We start from the raw sequence: 16,358 nt of genomic DNA, 5'->3' as shown, positions 1-16,358 counted from the left end.
TTACGCTGGAGGGGTAGGAAGTTTATTGTTCCTTTGGAACTTACCTGTTCAAAGATGAAATTGAGCCTTGTCAAGAATACATCCATCTTTGCAAGTGGGATTTCAGAGGGGCCAGTCTCCAGGCTCAACAGAACCTGTCTCAAGGTTGTCACATTGACCAGAGCGTCTGAGGTCGTGATCACGTCTACCAGCTGTTCAGTGCTCAGGGTGTTCAACACGGCAAACTAGAAAACATAGACATTACTCAATCATTATTTTTCACTCAATTAAAAAAAATAGAAAGGGACAACATACAATTTATGTGGATATACCAATAAGGGACGGCCCTTAGTGGGAAACGATGGGAAAGACATCAATCTGAGACCCTAGAGAGCTGCTGCCAGTCAGAGTCGACAATACTGAGTGAGACACGCAAACAATCTGGTGTAATATATCTATCAGCTTTCCATACAGATAAACTGACTTATGAAATGGTTCGGTCTTTTCGAGGGAAAATAGGATCAATTTTAGAAGGGTTAGATGAATTAAGAAAAACTAAACATGGGACTAATTAATTGAGGGGGTTGGGTTTTGTTTTTGTTTGTTTTTCTTTAATTATAGGCTATAAAAACAATGAATGCTGTAATGGAAAAAATAGATCAAATATAAACTTAAGATTTTTAATCCTGTTTGTAGAATTTATTTTGCTTTAAGGGAAATATCTGAATCCTAAAAAATGGGTCAAAAAGAGAAGGGGTAGATTTATATTTATTTAATTAATATTAGTTTTGTATTATCTTTTGGTGGGGGGACAGCTCAGGCTTCAGGGACACAATTTGGGGTACAAATTTGTTTTATGCTTTGTAAACCTCTCAGATAAGCAGCATATACAAGAAAAGAAGAATCGTCATCTACGTCATTAATGCTATGCAGCACAGTGTTCATTTTTATGCACCAGCACAATCCCCACTTCCTTGCAAAGAACAGCTGTTTCATTGCTTTGTTACAAGTAAGGGGCTGCCCCTTCCATGAAACCTTGCCCCTGGGGGTCACTGTCTGAATGGTCAGTTTTCGGCTCTGCACCCACAAGCCACATGCCCCTGAGTCCTGCCTTCTTGGCAACAACTTCATTTTTGAAAATTTGCTGGTCATCAAGAAAGCAAACGTACAGGATCGAAGTCTTCCTTGGTGGATTCCACGTCTTCCAAGGTGGCGTCTTTGAAGAACGAGCCCCAGGCAAACTTGATCCACACAGCAAATGGTTCATTGGGCTTTTCTGAATGGGTAATAAGAGGACACAGGAAATATTTGAGCCTTTCATTATACCAGAAGCCACTGGTATTTGTCGGGGGACATTTTTAGTTATCTGGGGCTCTGGGATTACTCTACATGTTCCCCTCGGCTTCTGTGGTCATGTTACCTTTTAGATCTTTGAGGTTCTGGATGATCCAGAGTACGACAGATCTCCTGAAGGGTTCTGCCATTTGGGAATGTGCTCCACTAAGCCCAGCAACACTGTCATGAAACAAATAGCAAAGATGATGAAACGACACACAGACACAATTGCTAAGAGCTTGCCATCCTGTGGAATGTTGCAAGGGATTCTGGGGCACACTTATCCGCTTGCACATGGCATATACCTCAAGCGTATGACCAGCTGTTCAATCTCATTCCATCCCCCTTCTGTGTGATGTCATCCTCTTCTGTCCCCTTATAGGCCATTTCTTCCCATTTCATATTAAATGCATTTTGCATGCATTTTATGCGTACAATTTTCATAATATACACACTTTTCAATGCTTTTGAAAGCATTTACCAGTAAAATGTACATCTTGTACATATCATTCACATAAAACACATGCTTTTCCATGCACACTTCTGCACAGTTTTGCCCACATTGCACAATCCAGAGGAGTGCATCTTTTTCACTGGGAGTCGTGTTCCAATCTGTGCACAAGTCTAGGAGATAGGAGCTATCCAATATGGCAAATTTCCTGCCATGGTACTGATCAGCAGGTTGTATCTGCTATTTGAATTAGGGGGGAAGTTCCCGCTGGAGTCAATGGGAACTTCAAACATAGCTTCAAGTTAACTTGATTCAAAGAAACCATCGCTATTAACCAGTTAGACAGTTCAGATGAAACAAGCTGTACTAAACAAAACTGCAAATAAAAATTTTCCAAACACCTCCTCTTAGCCATGTGGGGAAGAGGAAGGCTGAGTGCACAAACCAACACTTGCCAAGCTACGTTCCACTTTGTGCTCATCACATTAAACTATGGTTTAAATAGCTATCCACACTGACACACCTGCAATTCCTTCCTTTCCTCCCTTTTTAAATTTATTTTTATTTAAAAAACTTTTTATTGGGCTTTATAAAAAGGGATCACAGGAATAATAAATGATAACCCGTGACGGCTGTGGGCAGGATTCCTGCATTGCAGGGGGTGGATTAGAGGACCCTCGGGGTCCCTTCCAGCTCTAAAGTTCTATGATATTCTATACAAGATTCTTCTATGAGATTCTATGAGCATTGGAAATGGCTCAGCCCACAGCGAGAAATGGACCAAACAAAACCCCTCCCTCATCCTCTAGTGCTCAGTGAACTCATGTAGAGACTTACATGGCGGTAAAGGAGTTGTAGTTTTGGGGAACGAAGTAAGCAAGGGTTGTTGTATTGACCACAGAGCAGAGGAAGCGCAGTTCCCCCTGAAAAGTGGCGTTCCAGTCTGCTGCTGTGTAGGTTTCCATTTGAGAAGACGCGAGGGTCAGGTAATTTGTCAAGAGCAACTGCGCAACTTCGGTGTTTGGGAGGACCGTCATCTTGTGCTGCAGAGGGATTAAACAAAGACACCTCCAAGGAATCAGTTTCTAAATGAAAAGCATAGAATCCTCTATACAGTGGTACCTTGGTTCTCAAACTTAATCCATTCCGGAAGTCCGTCCCAAAACCAAAGTGTTCCAAAACCAAGGCGCACTTTCCATTGAAAGCTTAGGTGCCAACTCCCGGATTGAAAAATCCGGGATCAGCAGCGGTGCGCCACCGGAGGTCGCGCTGCAGCCATTTTGGAACTGGGCAGAGTGGCACCAGAAGTTGCTTCTACGCATGCTCTGCCCATTTCCAAAATGGCCGCAACGCCGGAAGTTGCAGCCATTTTGGCCATTTTGGAACTGGGCAGAGCAGCACCGGAAGTCGCTTCTACGCATGCTCTGCCCATTTCCAAAATGGCCTCAGTGCCAGAAATCGCTTCTGCACAAGTCCAGAGACTCCAGACATGCGCAGAAGGAGCCTCCCTGGGCTGGTGAGAATCCAGGGGATTTAGGGGGGGGGTGTTTAAATCCGGGCTGCCAGCGGGAAACGGCTGGAAAAATGGGGGTTTCCCGGGGAATACAGGAGACTTGGCAGCTATGATAGAAAGTCATGCAAAATGAATTAATCCGCTCCAGACTTTTAAAAGCAACCCCTAAATCGGCAATTTAAAATGAATTTTACCATCTAACGAGATCACTGATTCATAAAATTAAAGGAATAAACAATGTACTGCAGTCACACAATCTATCAATCAGTACTGGTAGCTGTACTGGGTTCCACACAGTCACATAAAAAAACCTCAGCGTAACACTCAAAAGGGAAGTTGTACTCGATGACCCTTGGGATCCCTTCCAATTATTCTACAGGAGTTTCAAGGGAAATACGGTACCTGAATTGCAGCCCTGGTGAATTGCTTCAGAACCATCTGGACAAAGTCAATGCTGCTTTCTTGGAAGAAGTTTACAAGGCGCAATGCCAAATCCATGCTGGTCAGGGTGTTTGAATGTACAATCATGTCTCCAATCTGGCTCGGAGTTAAAAGATCCAATACTGCGTACTGTAAATAAGAATGTCAGAATGTCCTGTTTGCTCTTTCTGCTCACTTCCTGCTTGCACTGACTCAGCATCTCCCACAGTGAATACACCCCTTGAACATGCTCCCCATGCCACTGAATGCCAGGACTGTACATCCTCCCTCCTATCTGTTCCCAAAACTAGAGACGTTCAAAGAGCTTCTTTCTGTGAAAGCTAGCACAGCTTTGGTTGATAAAGGTGTTTTCCCCCACCTCCACCAAAAGGGGGGGGAAAGCATTTTCAGAGTTTAGCTGTTGCACCCATCACACAATGCCACTTGGCAGCCATTTTGTGACTGGCGCCTACATCACTTTCTCAAAATTTCAAATGTGCCCGCTGGCTTGCCTAAAAGCACTAACTTACAGCATCAAATGTTTGGCGATAGTATGAAACCAGCTGAACATATGGTACTTCCGTATAGAATTGCCCAAAGTAGGTGAGCAGCCAATTTCTGGGTGTGGTTTGGCCAAAGCAGGCAGGACCTGGAAGGAAGAGACGAAAGCAAAAGTCATGATTCATCTGCCCAGAGGGAGAATGTCAGGGCCGGCCCGAGACATTTCACTGATGAAGAGAGAGCAGCAATTCCCCCCTCCAACATACACACACTTAGGATTCGAAAGGCCCACATAACTGGCATCAGAAATAGGTTCCAGGACTAAATTCTGGCAAGTTAATCTGAACATTTTAAGTATTTGACTTTAATTGAATTATTATTATTTTTTAACTTTAGATTTTATATGCTGTGTTTCACCTGCATTTGCATTATAGAAATGAATAAATGAAAAGCTAAGGCCTGTGCATTCCAAATACAGTGGTACTTCTGGTTACATACTTAATTCGTTCCGGATGCCTGTTCTTAACCTGAAATCATTCTTAACCTGAGGTACTACTTTAGTTAATGGGGCCTCCCGTTGCTGCTGCCACACAATTTCTGTTCTCATCCTGAGGTAAAGTTCTTAACCTGAGGTACTACTTCCGGATTAATGGAGTCTGTAACCCAAAGTGTTTTTAACCCAAGGTGTTTGTAACCCGAGGTACCACTGTAATTCCTTTGTTTTAGCTCAGCGGTTCTCAAAAAGTGTGGCGCACCACACTGGCGTGGCATGAGAGGATCGGAAGAGCAGCATGAAGATTCAAAGTCAATCCAGGAAACATTTAAACATCTCAGAGTAGTAGAGTGGAGTGGAGTGTAGTACAGTATAGTATAGTACGGCATCAAAAAACCAATGTTTTTATTTGCAGAATATGGATAGATATCCTTTCAAAATGAGAGCAAGAGCAGGGAGTGATACGGAGGACAATCTTAGCTGTCATCCAGAATCACTGTGCAAACATTGGCTATTCTACAGTTCCCCATGTTGTGAACAGGGATTTTCAACTCTGACAAATACGACAGATCAGAAGAGAGAAAGGCTTCTTTCTGTTGATGAGGAGATGAGGCTAGAGAGTTTGTTTGTCTCAGATTAGATCTAATATAAATTACCTGGCAAAAGGAAGCTCACACCTCTTACTTAGTTTGTAGACGTACTTCAGGTACACACGTAAGAGGCTCGTTTAAAATTATACTTTGGAAATGATTGATCTTATGCGGCTGCATTGTTTTATACTTTCTGGATGTCCTATGATCATGTTATAAAGTAGTTATGTTCTAGGTTATAAATCAAGCACTGTTGGGAGTTGATTCTTTTTGTTTTTCAATGTAGTTCTTATCAATAACAAATTTTGGTGTGGCGCAAGCAAATTTTTATTTGGAAAGTGTGGCCCAGATAAAATAAGTTTGAGAACCACTGTTTGTTCACTTCTCCTATTTTCCTCCTGACAGACCTGCCCCAAAACCCAGTTCTTTACCAGTGGTCTGAGACTTCTGGGTTAGGAAAGAAACAATGTAGTTGACACAATCCTTCTTCCTTTCCCGTGGAATTTCAGAGAAGCCTAAGTTGATCCCAGAAATCCTGGGAAAAGAAGGAAAAAGCACCTTTAGAATATATATAAACTATACACTTTTAAACCACTTTCATTGCCCCAGTGGTGAGCATGTTGGGAGTTCTCCACTGGCTAGTCCAGATCTCCATCTCCCCAACCCTGGTGGGACCAAATGTGACTGGGAACCCTTCTGCAGGGATTGGCTTTGCAGCCAAATTCCCCATCCTAGCTGCTAAGTTAGTAACATGCATTAATTTCAATGAGTCTACTTTGAGTAGGCTTAATGTTGGACACAACCCTACATTTTAATCTGGTTTTTTTATAGGAAATCTGATTGACTGCTGCTGTGTTGATGTTGTTTAAATATCAATTCTGCCTTTCTGCCCTTCATCCAAAGATCTCAGGTAAGTTTACAATATAAAAACACATAAATACATAGCATAATAACAAACAAAAACAAGACACATCCCCGCAAACACATTTTAAAAGGGCATAAGTTGTTTGATTAGCCAAAGGCCTGGGAGAAGAGGAATGTTTCTGCCTCAAGATATGTAACAGAGGTGCCAAGCGAGCCTCCCTGGAAAGAACATTCCAGAAGCAAGCAGCCACTGCAGAAAAGGCCAGTTCTCGTGTTGCCACCCTCCAGACCTCTGGTGGAGGAGGCATGTGAAGAAGGGCTTCAGATGATGATTCACAGGGTCCAGGTTGGTACTTATGGGGCAAAGCAGTCCTTGAGGTACTGCAGTCCCGAGTCGTTTAAAGCTTTATACAGGGGTCCCCAAACTACGGCCCCCGGGCCGGATGCGGCCCAATCGGCCTTCCAATCCGGCCCGCGACGACCCCCGCCGCCCGCTGCCGCCGCCCGCTCTCACAGCGCGCAGCGCAGCGACGATCTAAAAAATCGGCAAAAAATCGCCGAAAATCCTTTGTGCGCATGCGTATCGGCCTCTCCCGACCCGGAAGAGGTCATTTCTGGTGCACTTCCGGGTCGGGGGAGGCCCATACGCATGCGCACAAGCGATTTTCGGCGATTTTTCCCCCGCCCGTGTGCGTGTGCGCATGCGCATGGGGGCGCACTCCCCCGCCCTCCGGCCCGCTGCGCGCGCACTCCCCTGCCCTCCGACCCGCCGCACGGTAAGTCTGGAGGACCCCTGGCTTTATAGATGAAAACCAGCACTTTGAATTGGGCCCAAAAAGTAGTTGGCAGCCAGTGCAGTCAGACCAGGATTTGTGTTATATATATATATATATGCTCAAACTGTCTTGCCCCAGTGAACAAGCTCGCCACTGAATTCTGTACCAGCTGAAATGTCTGAACCATCTCCAGAGGCAGACCTATGTTTAACACGTTTCAGCAATCTAACCTAGAGGTTACCAGAGCATAGATGACAGAATTTGGCTACCTCTGTCCAGATTTTATGTAAATCCCTCAGAGGTGTTTTATTATAGTTAAGCGGTATATAAAATGGATAAATAAATAAGTTCGGAGGGGACCTTCCCCCAAAATAAAGAACAGGTCAACACTCACACAGACTTGTAAGCCTCGCAGGATATACTTTTGGGGATTTGCCCAAGAAACTCTGCATTCACACTGGACAGGACGAGCGCCAGTCTATCCTCAAACCAAACCCGAAAATCAGCATTGGCGAAGGTTGGAAACGCCACGCTCAAGCGCTGCATCGTCAAGGTGAGCAAGGCCTTTTTCACATCCATTGAGATATTGAGCACGCTGGCGGAACTGGGCTAAAATGGGGGGGAAATATGATTACAAACTTTGGCAGGAAGATTTCAAGAGAAGCGGGCCGAAGATCAGGGAAGGCCTTGTTACTGCTTTATATTTGGGGGTCCTTCCTTGAATACCAGACAGACACCTCTCTGTTGTCTTTTCAGCACCTACTGAAGACCTTCCTCTTCCAGCATGCCTTTGAAGTCAATCTTTCGCATGCAAGGTGAGTACCTTTTTTTATCATGCTCCACCCCTTCCCTTAAGTGAACTTATGAAGCTGTCTTTTATCAAGCCAGACCACTGTCCCACCTGGCTCAGTATTGTCTACACTGAATTCCAATAGCACTTAGGATTTTTTCATCATCCTTCCTAGAGATCTCCCTATATAAAGAGAGATGTAAGGTTGTCACTTAGGATTTTTTCATCATCCTTCCTAGAGATCTCCCTATATAAAGAGAGATGTAAGGTTGTCATCATGCAGCTCGAATTAGAGGATTTGCAATGCCACATCACGATTTGCATGAATTCTAGGTGGGGTAGGGGAGCAAAAGTGAAGGTAGGTTGCACAACAACACTGGCCATAGCAGAGGAATGAGAAGAGAGGGAATACCAACAAGGGGCAGTTTAAAACAACAGGAGACGTTTAAACAAAGCAGGGAGGGACACAGAGGGAAATGGCTGTTTTAAGCAATAGCAGACGGTGGTGGGGTAGTTTATGTGCAAGAGAGTTGCACCAGAGGAGGGGGAGAAGGCAGAAACATGGGGTTAAAGGTGAAATCTAGGGGTGCGGCCCCTAGTAAGAACATAAGATGAGCCTGCTGGATCAGGTCAATGGCTCATTGATCATTCCCAGGGGACCTTTGGAGGAAGCCCTTACAGTCAGACCAATTTGCATGAGGTGTTTTGAATTCCCTACAGTGTGGCACTCACCAAAGCATGCACAACTGTTGCACAGGGGTAGCCAACACGGTGCCCCTCAGATGTGCCCAGGAACTCCCATGATTCCTCACCATTCCCTATGATAGCTTGGGGCTGGTAGAAGTTGTGACCCAGCAAAATCTGGAGGGCATCACATTGGCCTAACCTGGTGTAGCTCATGGGGGCACTATCAGCTACTTCAGATAAAGGTGCCTGTTAAGTATATCAAACCAGACCACTACTCCCTTGGCCACCAAGATACCAGCCACCAGGTCAATAGGGTTCCATTTGCTAGAGGGCCTTGCAAAAACAAACAGTTGCTCTAGAAGCTATTAATTAAAATGCCATTCCTCATCCCACCTGCTTGCCTAAGATGGGGTTTGCTCCATGATGCAAAAGACCTTACCTGAGACAAAGACCGGCTGACTCTGAGTCTCGGTTTCTGAGACTCTGGGTATCTTCGGTTAGCCTGATAAAAATTATTATTATACTTACTGGAGAGGGCGTGAACGGACAGGGACATTCACATAGCTTTGACACATATTATTAAAGTCTAAGGCTTATTTCCCTGCCCGTCCACCCATCCATCTACCCCCATGCAGCCCATCCTCTGAAGCAGTCATATAGCAAGGGCATGTTTACACAGCAAGATGCCATTGGTTTCAAACTGGTTCGAAGAGTCATTGCCTATGGCTTCCCTCCCAAGAAATCCATCAAGTCAAGAAGGACATGCTAATTCAAACAACTGTCATGGATGCTTTAGCTGCGCTTCCTGCATTGCAGGGGGTTGGACTGGATGACCCTTGGGGTCCCTTCCAACTCTACAATTCTATGATTCTATAACTCATACTTGAAGGCTGTATATGAAGCCGGTTCACACCAAAGGACCATAGCAAGAGGCAAAAAGAAAAAAAGAAAAAGAACCACAACCTAGTTCAGGCTGCTTGACTCTTTCTGAATGGAAATTTGTGTACTCTGGGGGTTAATGTTATGGGCCATATGGCTCTAACAGTTCTCAATGGCCCATCTGCTGCAGCACCCTGTGCTCACAGTGGCCAACCAGGTGCCTCTTCTGTCTGCAAACAGGACCTGAGTGCGAGAGCCCTCTCCCCACCGGCAGTTCCAAGCAATTGTTATTTAGAGGCATGCTGCCTTCAACAGCAGAGGTAGAATAGCCTCCTCCTCCATGCATTTGCCAAATCCTCTTTTAAATCATTCAGAGTTGTGGCCAAAAGTGCTTCCTGTGGGAATGAGTGCCACATATTAGCAATGGGCTGTGTGAAGCCCATGGCTTTCTTTAGTCTGTCCTGAATGGCCCCACGTTCCAGTGCTGTGTGAAGAGAGGAGAAAGCTTTTCTTTACATCTGCTTTCTCCACGCCTTCTGTTTTTCCAGAAAGCCATTTCTGGTGCCCTGCTCAGGGGCGGAAGGCGGGTCCCTGAGCTCTGTACCTTTTCATAGGCAATGTTGAATGCATCCCAGAAAGCAGCCAGGTGATCAAGGCCAGGCAGCTGAGCCAGCCTTGTGAAGACCATCTTCATTTTATCGATGCAGCAGAGCATCTCTTGATTTACAGTCAGCTGAGCAAGTTGTACTGCTGAGAGTTCTTCTATATTAGCCGTCTGAAACAGAGAGAAGGCACACAAAAGTGAATAGCTTCATCCATCCATCCGCTTTTCTTTTCTTTTTTTATAAATTTATTTATTTGGCTTTTCATGTATGATACAAATACATCACCATTAATTAAAATAGTAAAGTAAAAGGGTTCCCCAAACCTTTGGATGTCCCTCCATGGGTTCCATTTCAAACTTTCATTTCTGCATTTTTTTACTGTAATCTATCTATTAAAGGTAAAGGTAAAGGGGCCCCTGACCATCAGGTCCAGTCGTGTCCGACTCTGGGGTTGCGGCGCTCATCTCGCTCTATAGGCCGAGGGAGCCAGTGTTTGTCCACAGACAGCTTCCGGGTCATGTGGCCAGCATGACAAAGCTGCTTCTGGCGAACCAGAGCAGTGCACGGAAACGCCGTTTACCTTCCCACTGGAGCGGTCCCTATTTATCTACTTGCACTTTGATGTGCTTTCGAACTGCTAGGTGGGCAGGAGCTGGGACCGAGCAACGGGAGCTCACCCCGTCACAGGGATTCGAACCGCCGACCTTCTGATCAGCAAGCCCTAGACTCTGTAGTTTAACCCACAGCGCCACCTGGGTCCCTTCAATCTATCTATTAAGTATCCCTAATTTCCAAAGTTCATGTTACTTTACAAGTGTCATTGTATTCCTGCTAATGATTTTTAACTGTTTACAGTGGTCTCTCAAATAGTCCATCCGCTTTTCTTCCTGGGGAGCGGTTGGCATCATGTTACCTTAGCCTGAGAAGATCTGGGTTCAAATCCTTGTCCCCTGTCCTGGAGCTCACTGAGTGCTCTAGCCTAGTAATCTTCAAGTGTTTCAGTCCTAGCACCCACCTTTAACCCAAACATGCATTTGGGAACCCATTTCTTAATCTTTCTCCATATATTTGCATGGTGGTAGTGCTCTTGTTGCAATCCACCTTGGATCAGGTCGCAACTCACTAGTGGTTCCTGACTCATCAGCTTAAGACCCAGCCTACTGCTTGGGGCTGTTGCAAGGACTGAAATGTGATAATCCCTTATGCAACACCTTGCATGTCTTGGAGGAAAGGTTGGTTGGAATATAAATATAATAATAAACTATAAAGGTAAAGGGTAAAGGGGCCCCTGACCATCAGGTCCAGTCGTGTCCGACTCTGGGGTTGCACACTCATCTCGCTCTATAGGCTGAGGGAGCCGGCGTTTGTCTGCAGACAGCTTCCGGGTCATGTGGCCAGCATGACAAAGCTGCTTCTGGCGAACCAGAGCAGTGCACGGAAACGCCGTTTACCTTCCCACTGGAGCGGTCCCTATTTATCTACTTGCACTTTGATGTGCTTTTGAACTGCTAGGTGGGCAGGAATAATAAACTATAGCAGTTAACATTTATATGGTGCTTTTATATGATCCAAGTTCTTTACCTACTTTATTTCATTGCATTTCATACAACAGCCCTATGAGGTAGGCCAGTGTTATCATTCCAATATTGTGAAGGCTGGAAGTCCATCCATCTCAGTGATTGAATCTGGGGCCTTCTGTATGCAAAGCAGGTGCTCTACCACGGAGCTAAGGGCTTAAGACCAAAGGATGAATTGCTCCTCAGCTGTTGTGGTAAAATATGGACCAGACCCTGGTTGATCTCAATAGCAAGAGCATCACTGCTGATCTTACCCCATTGAAGCTTGGGTCAAGAGACATCAAATCTGTGATGCTAATGAAAGACTTGAATCTCTGGAAGTTGAGGGAGAGCCAGTTTCCGGTCATCTGGCAGTCTGAAATTAAATAATAATAATAATAATAATAATAATAATAATAATAATAATAATAAAGGTTTCTGCAATTCTGCAAGTAGACACAGATGAACAAAGCAAATGCTTGCAAATATTTAACCAAAGTTCCAGTGTCGTTCATGATGCAGCAATGTAAAGTAAGAACCAGTGGGGTTTTGCCAGGGATGAAAGGATCGTTTAATTTCTAGCCAACTTCACTTTTGAATTCGTTCGTTCACAAGGCCGTTCCATAAATGCCCCACCACTGCCTGTGAAATGCTGTCCTGAACAAGGCCCACCTGGCACCAACACGGAACTTCTTTTCAGAGCCAGGTTAAGACTTCCAACTTCTCCCGGGAATTTGATCCCATGGCTTTATCTTAGGAGTCATCCCCACTTGCATTTGCCCCACCACTCTCTCCCTGGAAAACCCACGGTTTAGTGCTGAATTAGACTGGCATTTGCACCGGTTTAGAGCAAACAAGCGGGTTTTCTGGGGGGAAGCGGTGGGCAATGGCAAAACTACTCTGACCTGTGCCTAGAAGGCACAGGACGAGCAGGAAACCGCTCTGACCCATACTTTCTAGCCACAGGACAAGCAAAAGTGTGGACAAACTTTCAAGTTCTGTTTTGGGTTGCTCCACCCCTGAGGGAAGCTAGCAATATATGTTTTGTGTATTGATTTCATTTCTTTGTATACGGACAGCTTTTATATTAATCAGTTTTTAATATCTTTAAACGTGATTGTAGAGACAGTAGAAGAAGAAGAAGAAGAAGGGTTTGGATTTGATATCCCGCTTTATCCCTACCTGAGGGAATGTCAAAGCGGCTAACGTTCTCCTTTCCCTTCCTCCCCCACAACAAACACTCTGTGAGGTGGGTGGGGCTGAGAGACTTCAGAGAAGTGAGACTAGCCCAAGGTCACCCAGCAGCTGCATGTGGAGGAGCGGAGGTGCGAACCCGGTTCACCAGATTAGGAGTCCACCGCTCTTAACACAGTCCTGTGTTAGATGGCTAACAAATTAATTTATTAATAATAGTAATAAAAATGATGGTGACGGTGACTCCATTCTGTTTGCACACTAATCCACACAAATGATCCCACCATATTTCCGCCCTGGGCTCCTTCGGGAGGAGAGATGGGACAGCAGTTTAATAAGTAAAGAAACAACCTGTGAGTGGAGGGCTGACGTTGAGATTTAAAAAGAAACAAGCAAAGAGATCCAAAACTGACTGATTCCTCCATCTGTACAGGAGTTAGAAAGCCAGGAAACAAAAGGCTCACCTATTTTTTGAAGGGACTGGAGGATCCACTGGGCCACACCAGTCTTGGTCTCCAAGGACATCTGGCCAAAGGCAGAATCCAGCCCTTTCACACTGCAAGGCATCCAAATGCAGGGACACCATTAATCCAGAACACTTCGGTCTCTAGTTCTGCCCACCAATGCAGCCCCCAACAGAGGGATTGTGGCCCTCTATAGATTGGCCACCCATAATTTGCACGCCCTGATTTACACACCCAAGCCAAAGACTGAAAAATTACTTGGGTGATTAAATGTGCTTTTAACTCCTGGCAAAAGCTGTCCACAGATTCCCCACCCCGCTAATCTGAACGAAGGCATTTATTCCATAGGTTGAGGCCACTCCTAAAAAGACCCTCCTCTATACTGTGGCCAAATCTGCCTCTGTCCAATGTGTAGTAGAATCCTCAGGCCCCCTCCCTAGCAGATCACAATGACGAGGGGGACAGCCTCTACAGAGGAGGGCAGTCTCTCAGCTCGTAGAATTATAAAAACTGTTGAGTTGGAAGGGACCTCAAGGGTCATCTAGTCTTTGGCAATCCAACCTCTGTTTACAAACCTCCAGTGAAGGAGAGTCCACCGCCTTCCTAGGGAGTCCATTCCACTGTCAAACAGCTCTCACCACCAGAAAGTTATCCCTAATGTTTAGCTGAAAGCTCCTTTCTTGCAATTTGAATGCATTGGTTCCGGTCCTACCCTCTGGAGCAGCAGCAGCAGAAAACAAGCTTGCTCCATATTGCATGCTCCATCTCACCTGGTCTTGGGCTGTTTAGGGCCTTAAAGCTGCCCCCATAGCAAAACAGCAGCCAATGCACCTCCTTCAGCCTGGGTGTTATTTTGCGCACCCAGCACGAAACCCCACTAATCAAACTTTTACTTACATGGGTTGTAACTGCGTGCAGTTGGGGAGAGTAGGAAGCGCCCCCAGCTCCTCCATTGTGATGGATGGGAAATAAATTACCAGGAGCCCATTGAACCAGGACAGTAAATCAGGCGTTGGCATGGAGGCAAAGTGTGGCTTCAGGATTTGGAAAATCCCCCGTAACATGATCTCACGAACCCGCACGTTGGTTATCTCTGTGATGCTCCCCTGGAGACAAAGAACATACAACCATCAAGTGTATGGAGGTTCGTTCATTTCTTTTATTTTGGATTCGAAAGTCCACTTTATCCTTGGCATGAATGGCTGGGGTCTTAGAAAGCTCTGCATTCGAGCAGAACAATGGATCTAAGAACCTAAAAGGAGCACTGCCGGATGAGGTCAATGGCTCATCTCATCCAGCATCCTGTTCACACAGTGGCCAACCAGATGCCCCAAGGGGAGACCTGCAAGCACACTCTCCCCACTTTTGGTTTCTAGTAACTGGTATTCAGAAGCATCGCTGCCTCTGTCCCTGGAGGCAGAGCATAGCCATTATGGCTAGAAGTCAAGGCTAGCCTCCTCCTCCATGAACCAGCCCAGTCCAGAGCTGGCAGATCCAACACCACCTGGAGACTCACCATACCTGGCTTCCAACATTCAAAGTGGCTCACCTGTGCCTGGATGCTGAGAAGAAGGCTTTGGAGCTCAGATATAGTTCGGCTCTGGAGGGTTGCCATCACATTCGTTGCCTCCGTCTCAGCGCTGACCCTGGTGCTGTCTGTTAAGGTGCCGGAGATAACAAGCAGTGTTCCCATCTGGGTTGTTGTCAGCAAATCCAGAACTTCAAACTGAAAGACAAGGGGCAGGGGGGAGGGACACCATTACCACCAGAACTTCATTCCCTGTATGAGTGTGGTGGGCAGGTGCATAGCTGCCAAGTTTTCCCTTTTCTCGCGAGGAAGCCTATTCAGCATAAGGGAAAATCCCTTTAAAAAAGGGATAACTTGGCAGCTATGGGCAGGTGTAAGAAGCCCCTTGTGGTCCAGGCTGCATGCTTCTGGTCAGGTCAGCTGGTAAAGCACTGCCCAGTTGGCATTGGCTGTGGCGGGGCCCCCTTGGTGGTGGCTCCCACATGATTGATTTCCAGGAGAAATTTAAAGAACATTCCTGTTTGCACAGGTGCTTGACGGCTGAGAGATAACTGGCCACAGCAACCACGAAATCAATAACCGTGATGGTATACAATTGCTTCTAAACATTTTCAGTGTTCTAATTTAGATGTTTTTAGAAGCTTTGGGAATGTTCCACATGTTTTCTTTATTATCCTAAAGTCTACAGTTTTATTTATTACAAGCATCCCCCCCCACCTTTTCCTCCAAGAAGCTAAAGGTGGGATACTTGGTTCTCCCATTCCCCATTTCATCCTCACAACAACCCTGTGAGGTAGATTACATGGGAAAAGAGTGACTGGTCCAAGTGAGCTTCATGGCTGAGTGGGGATTAGAGCCCTAGTTTCCCATGTCCTAGTCAGATACTCTAATCACTACTTTGGGGTAAAATTATATTAAAATGTTCAACAACAACAACTTCAATCCTAAAAAAAAAAGTTCAACAACTTTGATCACGTCATCAAATCTGGCCCTCTTTGAAAATGATGAACATGATGGTGTGGCCATTGGGAAGAAGGGTGGGATACAAATTAAATTAAATTAAATTAACAAACAGTGATCACTTCACTGAAAGATCTTCAGCCACCTGAAGTTCAGCCATCTCACAAAGAATCATCGCCCTCAAAACTGTTAGCATGAAGTAAGAACCCCTGTCAAAGGGGAAGAAGAACCTGGTCTTTGCATGATTATTGCCCTCACTCCCTGACTTCCTCAATGCTAATCTGCCACAAGTAGGGGAAGGGGACTTGAAAGCCTCTTTGTCACCTCATTCTCTTGTCAGATCAATTGCTCTGGTGCCCTGGCAGATAATGACAATGCTCCAGCTCGGGGGGGGGGGGAGGAGAAAAGGGCCTGGAGCTGGACTCTCCCTGCCCCCCCTTCCTGCCCCACTTCAAATGGGGTGGTGGGGAACAACACTACTTACACCATTAAAAGAGGGGTTCAGGTGAATAAAATCATTGTAGTCTGCAAAGCTGCTGGAGAGTCCAAAGTTTTCCTGCAGCCAGTCTCTGCTGCTTGAGGTCATGATGGTGCAAGCAGCACCTGCAGGGAATATGGAGATGCAATTGCTCCGCCCACTTTTGCCCCTGGCCACACCCCCTTATGACTCTGGCACATTTACCACGAGCAGGTGGATCCCAGAAGGTTACCCCCCAAGATAATGTGGTCCTTCAAATGAAAAAGCTCCCTGTCCCTTGCTCTTAATACTTTTA

General features: G+C 45.6%; 1 protein-coding gene across 1 annotated transcript in view; it reads right to left on the bottom strand.

Moving 5' to 3' along the window:
- Positions 1-11,815, bottom strand: part of LOC148683682 (uncharacterized) — a 37,765-nt gene extending 25,950 nt beyond the window's left edge. Inside the window, exons 1-10 of the mRNA XM_088656702.1 lie at positions 11,715-11,815; positions 9,883-10,053; positions 7,317-7,531; positions 5,714-5,817; positions 4,229-4,347; positions 3,681-3,848; positions 2,603-2,808; positions 1,400-1,494; positions 1,149-1,255; positions 45-224 (exon numbers count right to left, since the gene is read on the bottom strand). Of these exons, the coding sequence (XP_088512828.1) occupies positions 45-224; positions 1,149-1,255; positions 1,400-1,494; positions 2,603-2,808; positions 3,681-3,848; positions 4,229-4,347; positions 5,714-5,817; positions 7,317-7,531; positions 9,883-10,053; positions 11,715-11,807 (1,458 nt within the window). The 5' untranslated portion in view covers positions 11,808-11,815. The remainder of the gene's footprint in view (positions 1-44; positions 225-1,148; positions 1,256-1,399; positions 1,495-2,602; positions 2,809-3,680; positions 3,849-4,228; positions 4,348-5,713; positions 5,818-7,316; positions 7,532-9,882; positions 10,054-11,714) is intronic.
- Between the last annotated feature and the right edge of the window lie 4,543 nt (positions 11,816-16,358).

The sequence above is a fragment of the Zootoca vivipara genome, chromosome 13 (assembly GCF_965207765.1).
Source record: "Zootoca vivipara chromosome 13, rZooViv2.hap1.1, whole genome shotgun sequence".
Taxonomy (NCBI): domain Eukaryota; kingdom Metazoa; phylum Chordata; class Lepidosauria; order Squamata; family Lacertidae; genus Zootoca; species Zootoca vivipara.
The sequence above is the reverse complement of the archived record's forward strand: the minus strand, read 5'-3'. Positions and strand labels throughout refer to the sequence as shown.